Raw genomic sequence first — 18556 nt, 5'->3', positions numbered from 1 at the left:
TATTAAAATAACTATATCACAGCTTCATATACAGAGAGGATTTGTAGGTCGAGCATCTAACTCACACTCACAGATGAACGTTGTGCACCATTCAGAATTGGGAAAACATGCAGAATTTCAGTTCAATTCCTGAATATGAACAAAATTTTAATTGAGGTGGAAAACAAGATGCAGCGAATGTTGCAAACAGAAAATCTGAATGTTCTTCTGTAATGCAAAATTACAATGAACTGAATTCAAATCAATTCTGAATCTTGCCGTTGCCTTGTTCTGAAGAAAGTTTGAAAAGTCTTTTAATTTGAAGGATTATAGGCCTGATATACAGACAGATATGTATAAGCAGAATGTATTACCTATGCTGAATTTATTTGCATTACAATTTAGAAAATTCCTCTTCCTCTCAATGCAATTCAACTTCTGGTGGGGTGTGGCCAATTCAATTCAAATTCACACTCATGAATTCATCATTTTTGCACAATATTGGTACGTACTTTACACTAAGTAGTCTATCATGAGGAACTACCTCTGCTTTCAATTGGTTATTTCCTTAGGTCATGTGACAACAATAGCTAGTCTCATCATATATTAAGGATGTGGTTTTATCATGGAGAAAGACAAATCTCAGTTACCACAGTTACCAGATTAAGAGAAACTGAAGCAAAATTTCGGACACACGTTAGATTTGGTTCAATTCTCACAATAAACTACTTTTGCCTCAAAAAAGGTAGTTGTTAAGTTTAGGTATTGGGTAGGAATAGGATTAAGGGATATAGAATATGGTCATGCACAATAAGGCATTAATATGTGCTTTATAAGTACTAATAAACAGCCAATATCCTAGTAAATATGCAGGCTAATAAGCAACTAGTTAATAATAGTGAGAATTGGACCCAAAACTAAAGTGTTTCAAAACACTTAAACACTTAAAAACATTTAAACAAAAATTTCTAATAGATTTGGCTGTTTTTAGAAAGAAACATGCCTAAACATTGTTGTGGAACTGAATAAAAAATAAAATAAAAGAAGACTGCAGTGGACACAAGCAATTCAAAAACTGTTACCCATCATCATTATGATTTCAAATGCTTTCTGCAGCTTGTGTGTGTGTGTGTGTGTGTGTGTGTGTGCGTGTGTGCGTGCGTGCGTGCGTGTGTGTGTGTGAGAGAGAGAGTTTGGAAATGTACTCCATTCAATCCATGCGTTAAAATAGAAAAGTGAAAAAAAGGGATAGAGGATGGAGAACGTTCTGACCGCATGCAGGCGTCTGGCTTCCTACTTAGACACTGTGTTTAAACCATCGCTCCATAAAGAACAGAGGCCTACAAAGTCATTGGCTTCCCATTGGGCCACAAATCGTCACAGCAATCGGTGGCCAATCTTAAACCGCTATGACCTAGCAGGGGAAGTGAGATCATACGCCACAGCTTGGCACGGTTCATCCGAATCCCCCTCGCCACGCACATGTGGGCCTGTTAAACATGGTGGGCGGGACAGAGTCCTTCAGCGAACCACAGCGCTCCTTAATGCATCCCAGAAAGCCCTCAGCCTGTACGAAGCCTTTTAAAAACTCCCGTCTCTTTCAGTTATGGCTGCTTACTTACTGCGGTTAATACTCGCATCCAACTCCAGCAAGCTCTGATTCAGCTCTCAGAAGCTTGATTTTCCGTGCCGCTTCATCCTGATTCAGGATGTTTCCACACAGATGAAAGAGCGTGAGCTTCAGCAGAGATGATATAATCGTTTCCAGCTCCCGCTGGAAGGATATCCTATGATCACACAGACAAAAGGAAGAGAAGGAAGAAAGACGTGACAAGTGAGCATTAAGACAAACAGATACATGGTTCATTGGCATGCTGAGCTCCTCTCTGGCAGCGTGTTTATTCATTTACATCATCTAAGAAGGTGAACCAAAACCTCGTCCACGTGGCCTTGAGTTGAGAGAGGTGGGTTGAAAGGTCAAATGTGTGTCTGTTTGTCTGATGAAGATGATCTATAGCAGCAACTGTGTGCAATATAAATGTTGCAACCCGAGACTTGACTCACAATTGATTTCAACAGTGTTTGCCGATAATATGTTGCTAATCTAAACCTGTGATACTCTAATAAAAATACATAGTATAAAGAAATATAAGTGAATAAGTCCATCGCAGACAATCAATGCACTATGGGATTGCCATCAACAATAAAGATACTGCAGTGCCTTTTAATAATAATGTCCAATGATAAAATGCCTGTTGGGAAATCGAGCTAGTTCGTTTAAGTTGGTTTAACCTTGTCAAACTTTGTCAAGCATGGATGGTAGACCATCTTGGATCTGGTATGACCAGGTTTTCCAACTAAGTATGTATTTATATCTTTTAAAAGTTTAATTTGTACCCATAAAAGATGGAATATACAAGGCCAGTGTGTTTAACAAAATGGACTGTTTCAAAGCAGAATGTCAAACAGAATAATAAGGTCTTGGGATTTGAGGAGCACATGTTCACCATTCATTGATGTCTTCGGAGCATTTGGAGAAGAACATGTGATAACAGTGCGCAAGTTTGTTCAGTGCATTTATGAGTGATTCTTTAATATTTAACAGTCAAACATTTTTAACAAAATATTTTTATATTTCAATATCCTGGAATAAATATTTCAACCAAACACAACAGCAAAAGTATTTTTTATAAATAATTAACAGGTTTCCTGTCTATGGTCAATGGGGCAGATTTTTATTTTATTATTTGAAGAAATAGTTTTATTAAGCAAGGATGTTTTAAATTGATCAAAACAGTGACAGAAAGACCTATAAGGTTAAAATAGATTTCTCTTTCAAATAAATGCTGTTCTTTTGAACTTTCTATTCATCAAAGAATGCTGAAAAAAAAGTAACATGATTTCCATAAAAATATGAAGCAGCACAACTGTTTTCAACATTGATAATAATCAGAAATGTTTCTTGAGCAGCAAATCATCATATTGATTTCTGAAGGATCATGTGACACTGAAGACTGGAGTAATGATGCTGAAAATTCAGCTTTGATCACAGGAATAAGTTACATTTTAAAATATATTCTATTAGGAAACAGTTGTTTTAAATTTTAATAATATCTCATTATATTACTGTATGTTTTTTGATTAAATAAATGCAGCCTTGGTGAACACAAGAGACTTCTTTCAAAAACATTTTTACCGAACCCAAACTTTTGAGCTGTTTTGCAAATGATTTTTCAGACTGGAACTTGAGAAGTGTGTTGCAGGCCTTTAGCTGAAGTTAGCTGAGCATCACAGTCTCAATCTTTGGTCTGTGTTGTGCTCGTCTTGTGTTGAAATCTAAGACAGAGCCTCATGCTTCTTTTGTTAAAGATTAAGGGATCAGAGAATGTAATTATTTCCAGCTGATGAGCTGAGCTGAATGAAATCTGAAATCAAAGCCCATGGCAATGCCTTCAACTGTCCTTACGATGGAAAAACAGCAGCACACACACGCACACACACAAAATCAAAATCTTTTTCTGCTTGATTCTGCTATTGATGTTACATGGCGCCCCCTATTGACACGCACCTTAGAGCAATTTTTGAGTGACAACAGGACATTGAATGAATAAATGAACGAACAAGGCATTTAGATAGCGCTTTCATATGTACTACTGTACAATCATATCAGGGGATCTCTCCTCAACCACCACCAGTGTGCAGCATCCACTTGGATGAGGCGACGACAGCCACAGTACAACAGCGCCAGTGCGCTCACCACACACCAGCTATAGGTGGAGAGGAGAGAGAGTGATAGAGCCAATTCAGTGGATGGGGATTATTAGGAGGCCATGATTGGCAAGGGCCAATGGGTGGAGTGTGGCCAGGGCACCGGGGATACACCCCTGTATACTCTTTACGAGAAGTGTCATGGGATTTTTAATGACCACAGAGACATCGGTTTAACGTCTCATCCGAAGGACGGACATTCCCATAATTCTTTTACAATTATGAGTAAAATCAGGGTCTAAACATCACAAACTGAGCTCTTGCTACAATACAAACACACTGTAGGTGCTGTAAGAAAGTGTAGTTTTTTTTTCTTACATCTTACATTTGTTTTTGGAGTTACTCATTTTAGGGATAATTATGAAAATATCCATCAGCCTGTTGTGCTCATGAGTGCCCCTAGGATACAAGTAATGACAGTTTACTTCCGAAGCATAAAATCAGTCCAGAGAATTACGTCTGATCAGATAAGTAGCATATGATTACTGACGCTTGAGTTCCCAGACTGCTGACACGAGATGTGCGTGTGATTCAGCTCCTGTTGTGTCACAATGTGGTGTGTGTTTGTTTCTACAGCAGAACTTTCTACTTTCTCCTTCCATCTGGAGACATCGATTTTGCAGAGATGTGGATGTATGCAAAGTTATTACATTTTGTCATCATAATGGTTTATGAAATGTTTGCAGAAACAGGTGCGCAAAACAGGGTAAAATTAATTCTGGGATTTTCTGGTATCTTTTACTCACAAAGACTACGTTTATTTGATAAAAAAATATAGTAAAACAGTAATATTGTGAAATATTATTACAATTTAAAATAACTGTTTTCTATTTGAATATATTTTGAAATGTAATTTATTCCTGTGATCAAAGCTGAATTTTCAGCATCATTACTCCAGTCTTCAGTGTCACATGATCCTTCAGAAATCATTCTAATATGCTGATTTGATGCTCAAGAAACATTTATCATTATATTCATATATGTTGTTGAAAACAGTTGAGCTGCCTAATATTTTTGTGTAAACCGTGATAAAAAAAAAAAATTCAGGATTCTTAATTGGATAAAAAGGGAGTTCGAGCATTTATTTAAAATAGAAATAGTTTGTAACAAATGTTTTTATTTTCACTTTGAACAATTTATTGCGACCTTGGTGAATAAAAGAAGTGTTCTTTTTTTTTTTAAATCTGATTGACCTCAAACTTATGAATCATAGTGTATAGGCTATAAAATAAACAAATTTCTATAGGTGCATTTTAAACATATTTATGCATCTATCAGTAAGACATACGTGTAAACATGTTTCAGAACTTTGTCAAGCCAAAATTCAGTTTATGCTTTTCAAGTTTAAAAAGACAGCTGAATTTCTTTAAACTTCCTTACATTCAAATATAGAATTCTGCTTCCTGTTTGCTACCATAATTCAAATTAAGGAATTTAATCATTCATTAAGCATTCTCAATTCAGAATAGCATTTTTAAAACTTCCAGGGCTAAGGCTGAAAAAGTAAGCGGTCACTGTTGAATTCGTCTGCAGTAGCTGTTCCAGGTATTATTTTTTATTAACATCCACAAATCATGGCATCATCAGTCTGATGCTTGATAAGCAGGCCACCTGACAATACTCTGTGCTGCATCTGAAATTGCATACTTCCCTACTATATAGTAGGCAAATAAACATTATGTGCATACGATGGACGCTTTACTATCCCATGAGGCCACGGGAGAGGATTTATGAATGGCAGTGAAGCGACGTAACTGATGCTGACAGGTCACATGATAATGAGAGCATAGCATAGTAGTGCGTCTGGATTACATTCATACTACTCACACTCATACTATATAGAACATACTTTTTAGCGGTCGTGAAGAAATTACTTATTCAAAATAAGTACCTACTCAAGACAAGAGAGTACATACGCGATTTCGGAGGCAGCCATTGTGTGCATGTTTGGACCCTCCCTTGCTGGGTAACTGAGCTGGTGGAGTCAAAGCTTTGTTTGGTTTGGCCTGTTCAAGCTCCTGCTCATGGTCAGCGGAAATGAAAGAAATAGTAATTAGGGAAATGGAATGATTTTATTGGCTGTGTTTTCTATACCAGTTACAACCCAGATGTCATGCAGCTGAACACACTGGAGCTAGCTGGTCTGAGCCATGAAACAAAATGGAGGATGCATCAATTTATCAAACAACACTACAGTTTAGGTAGTTTGCTGATGGAATCCAGCTGAATGACCTCCTACATTGAAAACCTGCTCAGACAGGAATCGGATATCATACTATTTTCTGAATACTGTAAATATACACAATATTCCGTACCCAATATTTAAAACTATATATATTAAGGGAAACAGCATTTGGCCTTATTTTAATACATTTTTGTGCATATGTAATTTGACAGCCTGATCAAATCAAGAAAATTCATAATACCTTGAGAAAGCTATCTGTTAGTATCATCTGAAGGGCAGATGCTTGACAGCGTGTCCTTCCTGGATGTATGACTTGAAATATCCCAGAACATTTTGAGTCAGACACTTGAGCTGTACATGCCATGTGACTAATCACTCTGAAGATTAATGGTTGAAGGTTAGCTAGTTGCCTAGTTAGCTTGGTTCATTTAGCCCCTGCTGGTAGATTCTGGAACTATACACACCACCTGACTACAAAGAGAATCATTCTCCATTTACAATATTCATAAAAAATGACACGATGACTGAATAAATTATTTTCCTGATGTGGAATATATGAAATATCATAAAAAGCAATCACTTGATGTTAAGTCTTGTGTTTGAGGGTGGTTTGGTTTTTGTACCATCTGGATTGCAGAACAAGCACATCAGTTCATTAGTGTAGCTTCTGATCTAGAGGTTGCTTTAATCTAAAATTGTAAACTCTAGTTAATTACATCCTCTTAAAAAGAACTTAATTATACATAATCAGAGCAGATGAGCAGTGCAGTTTATGTTAATGGCACATAGCAGATGAGTCGAGATGAGTTGCCATTGTGTTTGAACTGCAACTTCATTCACCCTGTTAAGACATCAGGTTAAGGTTAATATACAGTACATCTACAGAGAGAGGGGTATTATTATACTTGATTCAAAACCGTTTCCCCTCACATTATTTAATATTATTATATATATTATATATTATATACTGTTAAGAAAGCGGAACTACTTATTAAGTGTTTAGTTCTCGGTCGAACTGAATTGTGTGACGTACTTCCTCTTTAAGAGAAGCAACATGGCCACTAGCGCAGAGGTAAACAAAATACGAGATTCCAAATACTTTGAGTGTTAATCTAACAGACGTCTTTATTGTTTATTTATATATTTATTATGTTGTTGAATAATTATTATAACCGTGGAATTATCGGTTATCTGTTGTCAGAACACTGTTCTTATTGTCATGGCTAATAATGCTAACATCAGTCTCGGATGTTCAGTATCTGAGATTTCAGTGATATTATTAAGCCCTGAATGCGGTTCATTGCTGTCTTCCCCGTTCAGGTTGTTGCTCCCAGCAGTGAAGAGGAATCCGCAGAGTCTCCAGCAGCGCTGAAGAGGGAAGAGAGACTCAGAAAGTTCAGAGAGCTTCATTTCAAGAGGGTAACTAACGTTACTAGTGATGTAGCACTCGAGTCCGGTCTCGAGACCGATTTCTGCTTTCTCGGACTCGACTCGGACTTGTTCCTTCAAAGACTCGGTCTTGACTCGGACTCGGCATAGGCGGTCTCGTCCCCATCACTAGTCCACTAGAATACATACCACTTGAAAATTTTAATTTGCTCTGCATGTCCTAACTATGATTAAAAAAGTCAGGGTGGGCTTAACATGTTGATGACAGAGCAGCACTGTTGAAGCAGTTTAGAAAAATAGGCAGAAGATGATTTATGTGGTAGGGATTTTTTTAATGATAGTAAAAGCATAGTCCATATTAAGACGTTAAGACTGCTCCTCTAAACAATTCCCAATCTAGCTTAGTCTGTAGGCCTAACTGTTGATTATTAACTGGGGTGATATTAAATCATGAATATGAAAACTGACATGTTTTTATGGTCTTGGTCTCGACTCCTAAAGACTCGGTCTCGACTCGGACTCGACCCTTCAAAGACTCGGTCTTGACTCGGACTCGGTATAGGCGGTCTCGTCCCCATCACTAGTAACTACGTCACATTTTTCCTCATATCAGTGAAATAATTAAACCGAGACCATTTATTATAGCCAATGCCCAGTTTAAATCTGTCATTAACATCTGTCTTGGGTGATTGATAATATCACTTTCACAAGTGGTCAGGTGTGACCGCTTACACCTGGTAGCAACATTTGTCTCCTGTAGTCACTTGTAATTGGATTTTATGGCAAAATACTTTCAGACGAACAAAAAAACAAAACACATTTAAGTGTTTCTTTTTTTCACACTTTTTATTAAATGTGCTTCTGAAGATTTAAATTACAATGCATATCTTTAAAGGCTGTTTTCTCTAAATGAGTTTTTTCTTATGTACTAAATCATAAATCTCCTCTTCCAAACAAAGGTTTGGTCATATATCAGTCGTCTGGTTTATGTAACATTTAATTGGAAATTAATGCAAATTGGTTCATATTTAATTAGATAATGCAGTGGTTCTCAAAACTGTCCTGGGATACCACCACCAGCCCTGCACATTTTGTATGTCTCCCTGTATTTCTCACACCCATTTCAGGTCTTGCAGTCTCTACTAAGAAGCTCATGAGTTGAATTTGGTGTGATAGATGAGGGAGACATACAAAATGGTTGGAGAACCACTGAGATAATGCATTAATTGCAGGTTTTAATTTTAATATGTTTTAATGTACTGTGATTAATCAACTGAGGAAGTATATTGAGATCTATTAGTTATGATTTTCTACCCTATTCACTTGCAATCCCTTGTCTTAAAGGTGCAGTAATCGATTTCTGAAAAACACTGTTGATATTTGAAATTACACAAACACACTCTTCCCTTCATTCCCCCGCCCCCAAAATGCACGAACACGCAATGCAAGAGTGGATGTCTCTTTATCATAGCTGAAGCGAAGCAAAATACTGCTTCACAAGCAATAAAGCGAAGATGACGAGTGAACGGCAAGGAAGAACAAAAAATGAACATGCAGTACACAAGAGTATATACAAGCAAGAGTTGGTTATTAGTCGCCAACAGCACTCCAGCTCCAGACAAACAACGACACTCAAAAGTTAACTGTCCTGTTACTGTAGCTAACATTACAACAACAGCTTGGTTCTGTGAAATGACAAAACCAATGTTACTCAGGTATGGAGCAGAAACAACGCAACCTCTGCTTCCATTATCAGGTCTTCCTGCTTGGGTCTCTCCAGCGCTGATCATTTCGCCTGATCATAACACTTCTTTTTCCAGTGATATTCCTCTGACCTTTTCTCTTTTGTAATGTCTCTCAGCCATCTCTCTTTCTACAGTCTTCAAATCTCCCTCTTGCTCACTCTCTCTCTCTATGCCCCATCATGAGTGGACACACCCCTTAATTCTGATTGGCCACAAGTGTGTTGTGGTGCTCGGTCTGATCTACTTTCAACAGTGTTTCTCAGAAATCGCTTACTGCACCTTTAAGAGGAGAGTCTTAGTCAAAATGGCGCATGATGCCTGCTTTGTGAGGCAAGTGTTGCATCCCTGATGTAAGTCATGTGTAAGGACCTTTAGTGTAGATCGAGAGCAAACTCTGTACTGTTGTTGCTTTGGGTGAAAACTGTTGACACGGGACAGCAGAACCTGCTCTATTACATCCGTATGAAATGTGATTGTGTTCTGTTGGTAGAATGAGGCCCGTAAGCTGAATCATCAGGAGGTGGTGGAGGAGGACAAGAGACTGAAGCTGCCCTCTAACTGGGAGGCCAAGAAAGCTCGTCTAGAGTATGAACTCGTGGTGGACCAAAAGAAGAAGGTACAGGACTTGGATTCAGATCTGCAATGTGGTGTTTCTGCTCCATCAAACGGAGCTGCAATAATAATGACAACACAAACACTCACGCTATTTGCAAATGATCATATAGTTACCAAACTCACTATAAAGTTCATTATACTAAGACATACTGTAATCTGAATGATTTCTTGTCTGTCTTTGATTTGAATCTCTTATGTCATCAGCAAGGGTCAGACTGTTACTCAGCGCTGGTCCCTAACAGCAATTTTTGAATTTGAATCGGTGACTTTTGAATAAATATTGTGTAAAATAAGTGTTCATTTAATTTCCAATTTTTTTCTGTACATACACTGATAAATAAATGTGAATTGAATTTGATGAAAAAAAAAATAAAGATTAAAAGAATAGAATTTATTTGAAATAGAAATCTTTTGTAACATTATAAATGTCTTTACTGCCACTTTTAGTCAATATAATGCACTGTTACTGAAAAAATATATTTTTTTTATTTTTATTTTTTATTTAATTTTTTATTTTTATTAAGGATTTTCAAATAATACAAACAACGAAAACAAAGACAGATAAGCAAACAAACCCCAAGCGCTGCAAGTTAAATAAAATGTGCAATATACAAATGTGTCTGTTTACAGAAAACATAAATCAAAACAAGAGAAGCCAAAACTTTCTTAAAATAAAAAATTCAAGATTTGTGTAGAAAGGATTGGAGAGGATCCCAAAGACTCCTGAATTTGTCCTGTTTATGGCTGAGGTCTATTTTTAATTTTTAATTAATTTATTTTTATTTAATCTCACTGACCCCAACCAGTCGTGTTATTTGCTGTCATCAATCAAGCACTGATTCTGTTTATGCAGTCTGTGAGGACGAGTGTGTAACGCAGTGATTTCTGTCTGTGTGTCAGGAGTGTGCGGAGCGTGGCGAGGACTACAACCGCGTGAAGCTCCTGGAGATCAGCGCTGAAGATGCAGAGAGATGGGAGAGAAAGAAAAAGAAGAGAAACCCTGATCCAGGGTTCTCCGGTATAAAACACTCATCTCAGTTACATCATGAATATTATTAGGCAATCTTGATTGATTGGCTGAGAGAAAGAGGGAATGTGGCTGCCATGTGTGATGCTAAAAATGTGAAAATGAAAACATGCAGAGCTTGTGTTTCACGCCTGGTTATCATTGGTTCTGGCAATTATTATAATTTTCCTTCTGCTTCTCCTTGCAAGACCCTTTTTCCAGACCCCTACAGCTGGATATGTGTTTTTATTCATGTGTGTTTGTGTGTGTAGGGTACGCTGAGGCCCAGTTGAGACAGTACCAGAGACTGACAAGGCAGATCAAGCCAGATATGGACAACTATGAGAGACAGAGAGAGGAGTGGTGAGACTTCATTTATTCTCATTCATCCTCTGAAATATGCACACACTCTATCGAGACTCTAATTCAACACTGAAATCACAATGTGGATTAGTGCAATCGTCAAATCGCAAAGCCTGCAGTGTAATTAAACAAATATATTCTGCATGTTTTAGAGTGAAGAGCTTCTTTTACACAGTGTTCTTTTTGCAGTTTTACTGTAAAATGTTATTATTATAGTCATATTGATATCACTTTTTTTTTTTTATTAAATTGTGCAGCCCAGCAAATCTGGAGCTTTTTTTAAAGCCACATTTTAAGTCACATCTTTTCCCAAATTTTGCAGCCCTATTTAAGAATATGGATTGATACTGGAATCCTTGAGCAATAACTGTTTTATTTTTTGTCTCATAAAATATAATAGTGTTTTTTTGCATTATAATGAAAGTGAATGGAGACTGATATTTGTCAGCCCTCCAAAATGACATTTTTAAAAGTCCCTATGCACTATATTCCAAGTCTTCTGAAGTCTTTTAATTATGAGGCATTCATACCAGTGAATATGCATTTAATGACATTACATCTGGTGTGGCGCATCTTCAAAAGTGAATTAGGAAGTCTAATGAAGATTAGAAAGTGAGTCAAAGGTCAAATTTTGTGTCTGTTCTGCTGATGCTAGTGGTACATAAACTACACACTATATAAGAAGTTGATGATTTTGTATGATTTCATTTACTCCTAGTGGAGAAGATTTCCACCCCACCTCCAACAGTCTGATTCACGGCACTCACGTTCCCTCTAAAGAGAGCATCGACCGCATGGTGGACGACGTGGAGAAACAGTAAGAATCTGTGTTTGTTTTTCCGCAGGGAATCTGCTCTGTTTCGGCAGAAGCACCTGGTGAGCAGATCTGTTACACACACCTCACAGACACAGCAGATAGCGGCTCTTTTCAATGTGATGTTTGAGAGCTCAGCCTCCTGGTGTGTGTTTGTTCCTCGCTCCAGATGTGTTTGTGCCGTTGCGTGCCTGTCGCACATGCATGTGTGCGCCGCCGAGGGTTTGTTTATGCGTGAGAAGGCATTCTTCTATTTTGGAGGAGCTGCTTTTAGCTTCTGAGAAACATTAGACAGGGCTACGGCTGCCAGATTGTGACGCACAAACACTCTTTGAAGATGTTTGAAGAAACGTCTGTGTGTGTGTGTGCGTGGGGGGGGGGGGCGTGCGAGTCTCTTTGATGGACTAAACTGACATTGTCTGTTGAAGCATCAAACTTTTAGAAATGAATGGCTAAAGAGTATAACTGGGTAATATATCAGATGTGTGGTGCTTCTGTGATGATTTTGATGGTCAAATTGTAAAGTGCTTTTTTTTACTGTTTCCTAAAGACAGTGTTATTTTTGTATAATTTATATACTATTATAGAGTATTTATCAATATTTTGTAGTATTTCATTTAATATTTTTTTTAAAGAGGGTTTTTTTGTGTGATTTGTCTCATTTTTTGGGATGCAGATGTATCGATGCCAATAATCAGTATCAGCCGATAAAAGCAATTATTTTCAATATGGACTGATTACATCCTGTCAATCAAAAAGGGGCAGAAGAATGTGTCTGTTAAGTGAAGTGAATACTGTGTGTAAAGAAATCCTCTCTTGTGTTGAATTTAGGGCGCGACATAAGTTAAAACTCTATTTGACCCTATGAATCACCCGTAGTTCAAGCCAGGGATGCCAGATCCGTGTTTTTTCCCTACACCAAACATTATTTGTAGCGCACCTTCCATCCAATAATCGTGAAGAGCTTTTTACTTCTGATAAGAAATTCTGCCCATTTTATCACGAAATTCAAACAATAGCGTTTTGACGCTCTTAAATGTGACGTGACAGATCGCTGTAGCGCCTCAGTTCAAGCAGCAGTGCAGAACACATGTTATAGCATGATAAAAACATGCATGAACATCAAAAGGTATTTTGAAAGCTACAATGTACAACTTGCCAAAATGAATCATGTCTCGTGCAATCACTCAATCTGTGTTTCAACCGCAGAAAGACGGAAATAAAACAGCTCATGTACAGTGTCACGTAACGTTGCATGTACCTCAGGAAAGTTCTGCAGTGTTCACAGTTTTCTTAAGCTATTAAAGAAACACTAGAGAGGAGATCATTTACTGTTAATTGTGTATGTATGATATTTGCTTGTTTGCATAAACTTGCCATAAAGACAAGTAATTATGAAAACTACTATGTTCAACTGGGTTACAGTAAGTTATACAAATATTTATTTTATTTTATAGTTCATATTTGAGTGTAATTATTATATCTGAAAATAAATAGCAGTTGAGTATAATAGCTCTGTTGTTAATTGTAACCTCTAATAATGTAAGTAATGTACCAAATGAGAGGGTTTCCTTTATAGTTTACAGCATAAGTTGGGAAAGATCTTTTTCCTTAAGTAAATCAAACTATAGGTATCGGTATCGGCAGATTTTCGGAATAATCTGATATCGGTATTGGCAGAGAAATTTAGTATCGGTGCATCTCTAGTACTTAACTTCGGTGCATCTCTAGTACTTAACTCTTAACTTCACCTATTTTATTTCAATTAGTTGCCGAGGCATCTTTTTTTTTTTTTCATCGAATATTTGTAATATTAGATGAAATATTAATCTCTGATTTAAACTTCAGTATCAAAAACAGCGATTCAATTCAAAGTTTGTTTTTTGTGAATCAGTTTAAACCATTCGTTTTAATGAATCGATTACTGATTAATCGGTAACTAATCGTTTTAATGATTTGTTTACTGAAAAACAGTGTGGATTATTTGTAACTAGGTTTTTGTGTTTTAGTTCTTTCATTCTGGTTCTTCAGATTGTTTTTTTTCTTCTATTTTCCAACTCTTTTTAGAGGGTTTTCAAATATATGTGCATGTTATCTCCATTTAATGTGTTCTTGTGTGTTTAGGATTGAAAAGCGCTCGAAATACAGTCGCCGCAGGGCCTACAACGACGATGCTGACATCGATTACATCAACGAGAGGAACGCCAAGTTCAACAAGAAGGCTGAACGTTTCTACGGGAAATACACCGCAGAGATCAAACAGAACCTGGAGAGAGGAACAGCCGTGTAGAGACTGTTACTATCGACTCCAAGCCTCCATCCGCTAAGAAGTCATTCGCAAATATTTTTAAGATGTGCTCCATTGAGGATTTTCTCTACGGTGGTACTTTTTTTTTCCGTTTTCCTCTTCATATTGTATTTTAGAAAGGTTTTCATTCCGCCAAAATGATTTACCTGCAGTGGGAAAGCAGATGTCTACCTGTAAGAGTTTCGCTTTAGTGTGTGTAAATTCAGTAATTTCCGCAGCAGTTGATATTTACTTCAATAAAGCAATTTCATATCAAACACAATTGACTTTAATGGGGCTTTATGATGTTTGGTGATTGGTTGATTCTGGTTGGTTGCAAAGTTGTTGTTCAACAAAATTTAATTTCGTTTCAAGACGGTATCTGGACATCACTCATATGCAAAGTGATGTTCACATGAAAACTTACTATTGTTTGAAACGTTCATGATAGAATAATGCCTACTGAAGGTTTTAAATCACAATATTTGGCAGTATTATAGTATATACTGTTCAGTATTCATTTAGTAGTAAGTATTCAGTTCTAAATGCCTGACAATAGCTGAATTATATAATTGAATTAAGCTGAAATAAAATATAAATACTAGGTGAAAAACTTCTACTTAAAAAAAAACGTATACGAGAAGCTTTGGCAAATAAGTTTGTTAAAGTACTAAAATGACAAAATAAAAACAAAGCTATTTAGAAAAATCATAAAAATTACAATTACTAAATCTAAATTTAAATGATAAAAATCAAAGCTAATTCAAAATATGAAGAAATACTATAATATTTTATAAATAATACTAAAATAATAATGCACCATGTTCTTTCTGTACTAGTTATAGCTGTTTATTGCTTCACCGGTGGAATAAAGAAGTTGTTCTAAACAAAAGTGCATTTTAGGAATGAAAACATGTTCATTTGTTAACCGTGTACTAATTAAAGGAAATTGACTCCAGACTGTTTTATTTAGCATTATTAGAATATCATTGAACACTTGAGGTGTAAGAGCCACATTGACCACCAGGGGTGTGTATTCATTTGCAAGCATGCATACATCGGGGAAAGAGAGAGCGATTTAAGCGGCTACATCAGTGAGTGTGAGAACTCGATGTGGTCGTTTATCTTTTATTGAAGATTCCTTCAACATCAAAGTGTCAATTATTGTGTTATCTCCATCATCGTTGCCCTTAAGCGTCGCGAGATAAGAGAAGAGGCTTGTGACCTGAACCAACTTCAAAGCGAATCACAGATCTTTCCAGACTGTTGTAACTGTCTGTTACTGTAAATCATATCAATAATAAAGCGTCATCACAGCACTTTCTAGTATGATTTAAAGTAAACGGTTCATCAAATTTGCATTCATCAAGGCCCCGTTCAAATCCACAAGTAAAATCATAGGACTGAACATGTATCGGAGATCTCTGGCATCTGCATAAATTAATATGTTATGAATTATCCCTGTGGGGGGAGCAGGGGTAATTGTCTTTGGGCGGCTGCTTTCAAAGCTCAGTGTGTTGAGAATTAGAGCCATGCGTGTTTATGATTTCCCGCTTTTGTTCTCAGTGGCAGTATTGGCTGCGGGTGATTAGATGAAGGGGGCCACACAAATCAAACCCTTTGATATCTGAGCTGCTCATTGGGCAACTTTGACTTGAGTTCTTCATAGACCTCTTTTTTCAAATATGGAGAAATCGGCCTTCCATTGTGAGAAAGAATGCCATTCAATAGTTTCTCCTCAAAACCATGTGTCACAATCCACAAGAGTTCATGACTGAAACAGTGCTGGGGGTGTTTTTACTGGTTACCTCAGAGTGACAAATGTCTGCCAAAGGCTCGTTATGTCCGACTGGTGCCTGCTTTACGATCCCAATGGCCCTTCCCAATCACAGGAAGGAAGTCTTGATCTGTTTCTGGAGGATTGGACCGATTATATGTATTAACCTTTAGATTTATCTGTCGCTCTGTGGTATATATATACAGAGAGAGAGAGAGAGATTTTTGTATTAAAGGCAGGGTAGGTAGGATTTTTCTAAAAAAAAAAAAAAACATTACAAATTTGTTTAAACTGTCTTTATATACCAATACATAATTAAAATATAAGTACTCTGAAAAACAGAGTATAAAAATCGAGTGTCTGTAGACCTCTCACGACTGTTGTAAAAACAGCTAATTATTTCCATTCACTCCACCCCCTCCCTTCTGAGCTCCTTCCAAAGCCACGCCCCCAAAACACATGAACGCGCGACGCCAAATGCTCAGGCTCAGGAAGACGCATTTATTTACCTGAGATGAGTGGAGAGGAAGGAGCTCAGTGCATGCAGTGACATCATGTCAGAATCACATGTAATAAAATACCTAACTTTATCACTATAAATATAAACAAATAAGATGGATTTTTAGTACTCACTATCAAGCTAGCATATCGATACTGGTAAAGTTTAAAATATATTTTGTTTGATTCGGTAACGAGCTATATTTATAGGTAACAAGCTATATTTATAAGGCAAAGCTAAAAACAGGTTGCATTGATACATGTTTTTCCATTACCATCAGTTAAACTGTGATGAAGGTGAATTTCGTGTAAGAGTCATAACATATACGGTGTTTTGCATGTAAGAGTTTCCATGATGAAAACATTGTTGACTCTGATGAGGACTAACGTTACACTCCGGAGACAAGTACCGCATCACGCTGGAGACGTAAGAGCTGTGTGTGTAAACCTCACACCCCTGGCGTCAAGAGGCGCACTAGCAACTGATGCTAGCGGCTGCTGTTTCAACTTGAGCTCACGATGTGATTGGCTCAAATTGTGATAGAGTGATTGGCTCAAATCTACCTGTTCTTCAGCCTCCAGGTATTATGTAGGCCTATAGACCTCCTTAGTCCACTTCTTTATAGAGCTGTTTCACTTTCATATAAGAGTTTAAGGATCAGTCGAATGGTTCTTTTAAGCGAAATGCAGATGAGACAGATTCAGTTATTTCAGGAGTTTTCAGACCTGTCTGTGTGCCAGAGATTGATGGATACTGAATGAGTTTCCTTTGCAGACTTGTCTGATGATGGATGTTTCGGGAGAAAATCAGTGTGTAGGCGCCGCGAGATTACACTCATGTGATGAGCGCAAATAACCGCCTGGCATCCGTGGCATCACAGAAAGCAAATTAAACATCAAATACCGTTTGCCTGCAAGGGCTTACATGTACCATTTTTCTCAAACTGAAATGAAAAGGCGTCTTGTGTGTGGCGAACAATGGCTTTCTTTATCTGCATCTTTATATACTTTTTTTTCCCCCCAACTGTATTTCTCTCTGTGTTCATCTGGACTCCTCTGTGAATGTGCCAGGGCTTTCCAGACTTGAGGCCTGTGGTGTCTCCCATTGGCAAACTGCAAGTGCACATCAGAACGAGTGAGGAATAGCTGGAAATCTGAGTGAATACAAAAGAGTCAGACAGATCTTTGTATGTGCGCACCTTTGATTTTAGTGCATCTCTTATCAAGTGATCCGTATTCCGATTGTTACTTCATCCATAATAACCGTGTCCATCCCTGAGGCAGCGGGACATCTGATCTGTGATCAGGAACAGCTGTAGGATCGTGGCACAGCTGACAGCACTGAGGAGAATAAACCTTATGCTAGATTACTTCATCTGGCAAATGCCAATTCTGCTTTGAAAATATGATTAAAATAACACCATGTAACTTTTTTTCTTCAAAATTAACAAAATTTAAATGAGTCAACACATCATCTATCTTTCTTCCAAAACGTGTTTTTTTCTTCACTATGGTAAGCTTATTATAAGTGTTCATATTTTAGACCTTTCAGGATGGTTTTCGTGGGAAATTGCATCACTTGTCCATGTCTTGTCAGTCATCATATCCATAAATATAGATTTTATTAAACAGATAAATTGCCATATGTAGCTCTCTAGAGTTCGTTGTAAAGCATTGTCTATTGTGAAGGGTCATTTCATTAATGTATTATTGGAATTTATTGTTTGAATTTATTTTCAAGTAGCCTTCTGTGTCTATTAATGGGTGTAGTTTATAGAACTTAATCCTTTAGTGTAGGTGAGTCTTGAAATTATGTTGACCTCTGGTTGAGTAGTGCACTGTAAAAAATTTACTGTAAAATTTACAGTAACTTACTGGCAACTTTGGTTGCCAGTAAGACTGTAAAATTTACAGGAGTCCTGTAAATCATTAACTACAATTGTACTGTAAAATTTACAGTAACTTACTGGCAACTTTGGTTGCCAGTAAGACTGTAAAATTTCCAAGAGTACTGTATATCATTAACTACAATTGTACCGTAAAAAACACAGCACAATGCCTTATATATGCTGTAAAAACATTCCAGCTGTAACTAAAATTCCAGTCGAAATAATGTTTATGAATGCAAGT

The 18556-nt window shown here is 37.1% G+C and overlaps 1 protein-coding gene across 1 annotated transcript; it reads left to right on the top strand.

The window, feature by feature from the left end:
* The first annotated feature begins 6947 nt into the window (after nucleotides 1–6947).
* syf2 (SYF2 pre-mRNA-splicing factor) lies at nucleotides 6948–14434 on the top strand. Its single transcript, XM_084092386.1, has 7 exons — nucleotides 6948–7004; nucleotides 7253–7351; nucleotides 9557–9682; nucleotides 10582–10699; nucleotides 10960–11050; nucleotides 11769–11867; nucleotides 13989–14434. Exons 1-7 carry the CDS (start codon nucleotides 6987–6989, stop codon nucleotides 14152–14154), a joined length of 717 nt encoding a protein of 238 aa, XP_083948512.1. The 5' UTR covers nucleotides 6948–6986; the 3' UTR covers nucleotides 14155–14434.
* Nucleotides 14435–18556: the final 4122 nt, after the last annotated feature.

Source organism: Abramis brama (assembly GCF_963993115.1).
Source record: "Abramis brama genome assembly, chromosome: 19".
NCBI lineage: Eukaryota > Metazoa > Chordata > Actinopteri > Cypriniformes > Leuciscidae > Abramis > Abramis brama.
This window is presented reverse-complemented; position numbering and strand designations above follow the sequence as displayed.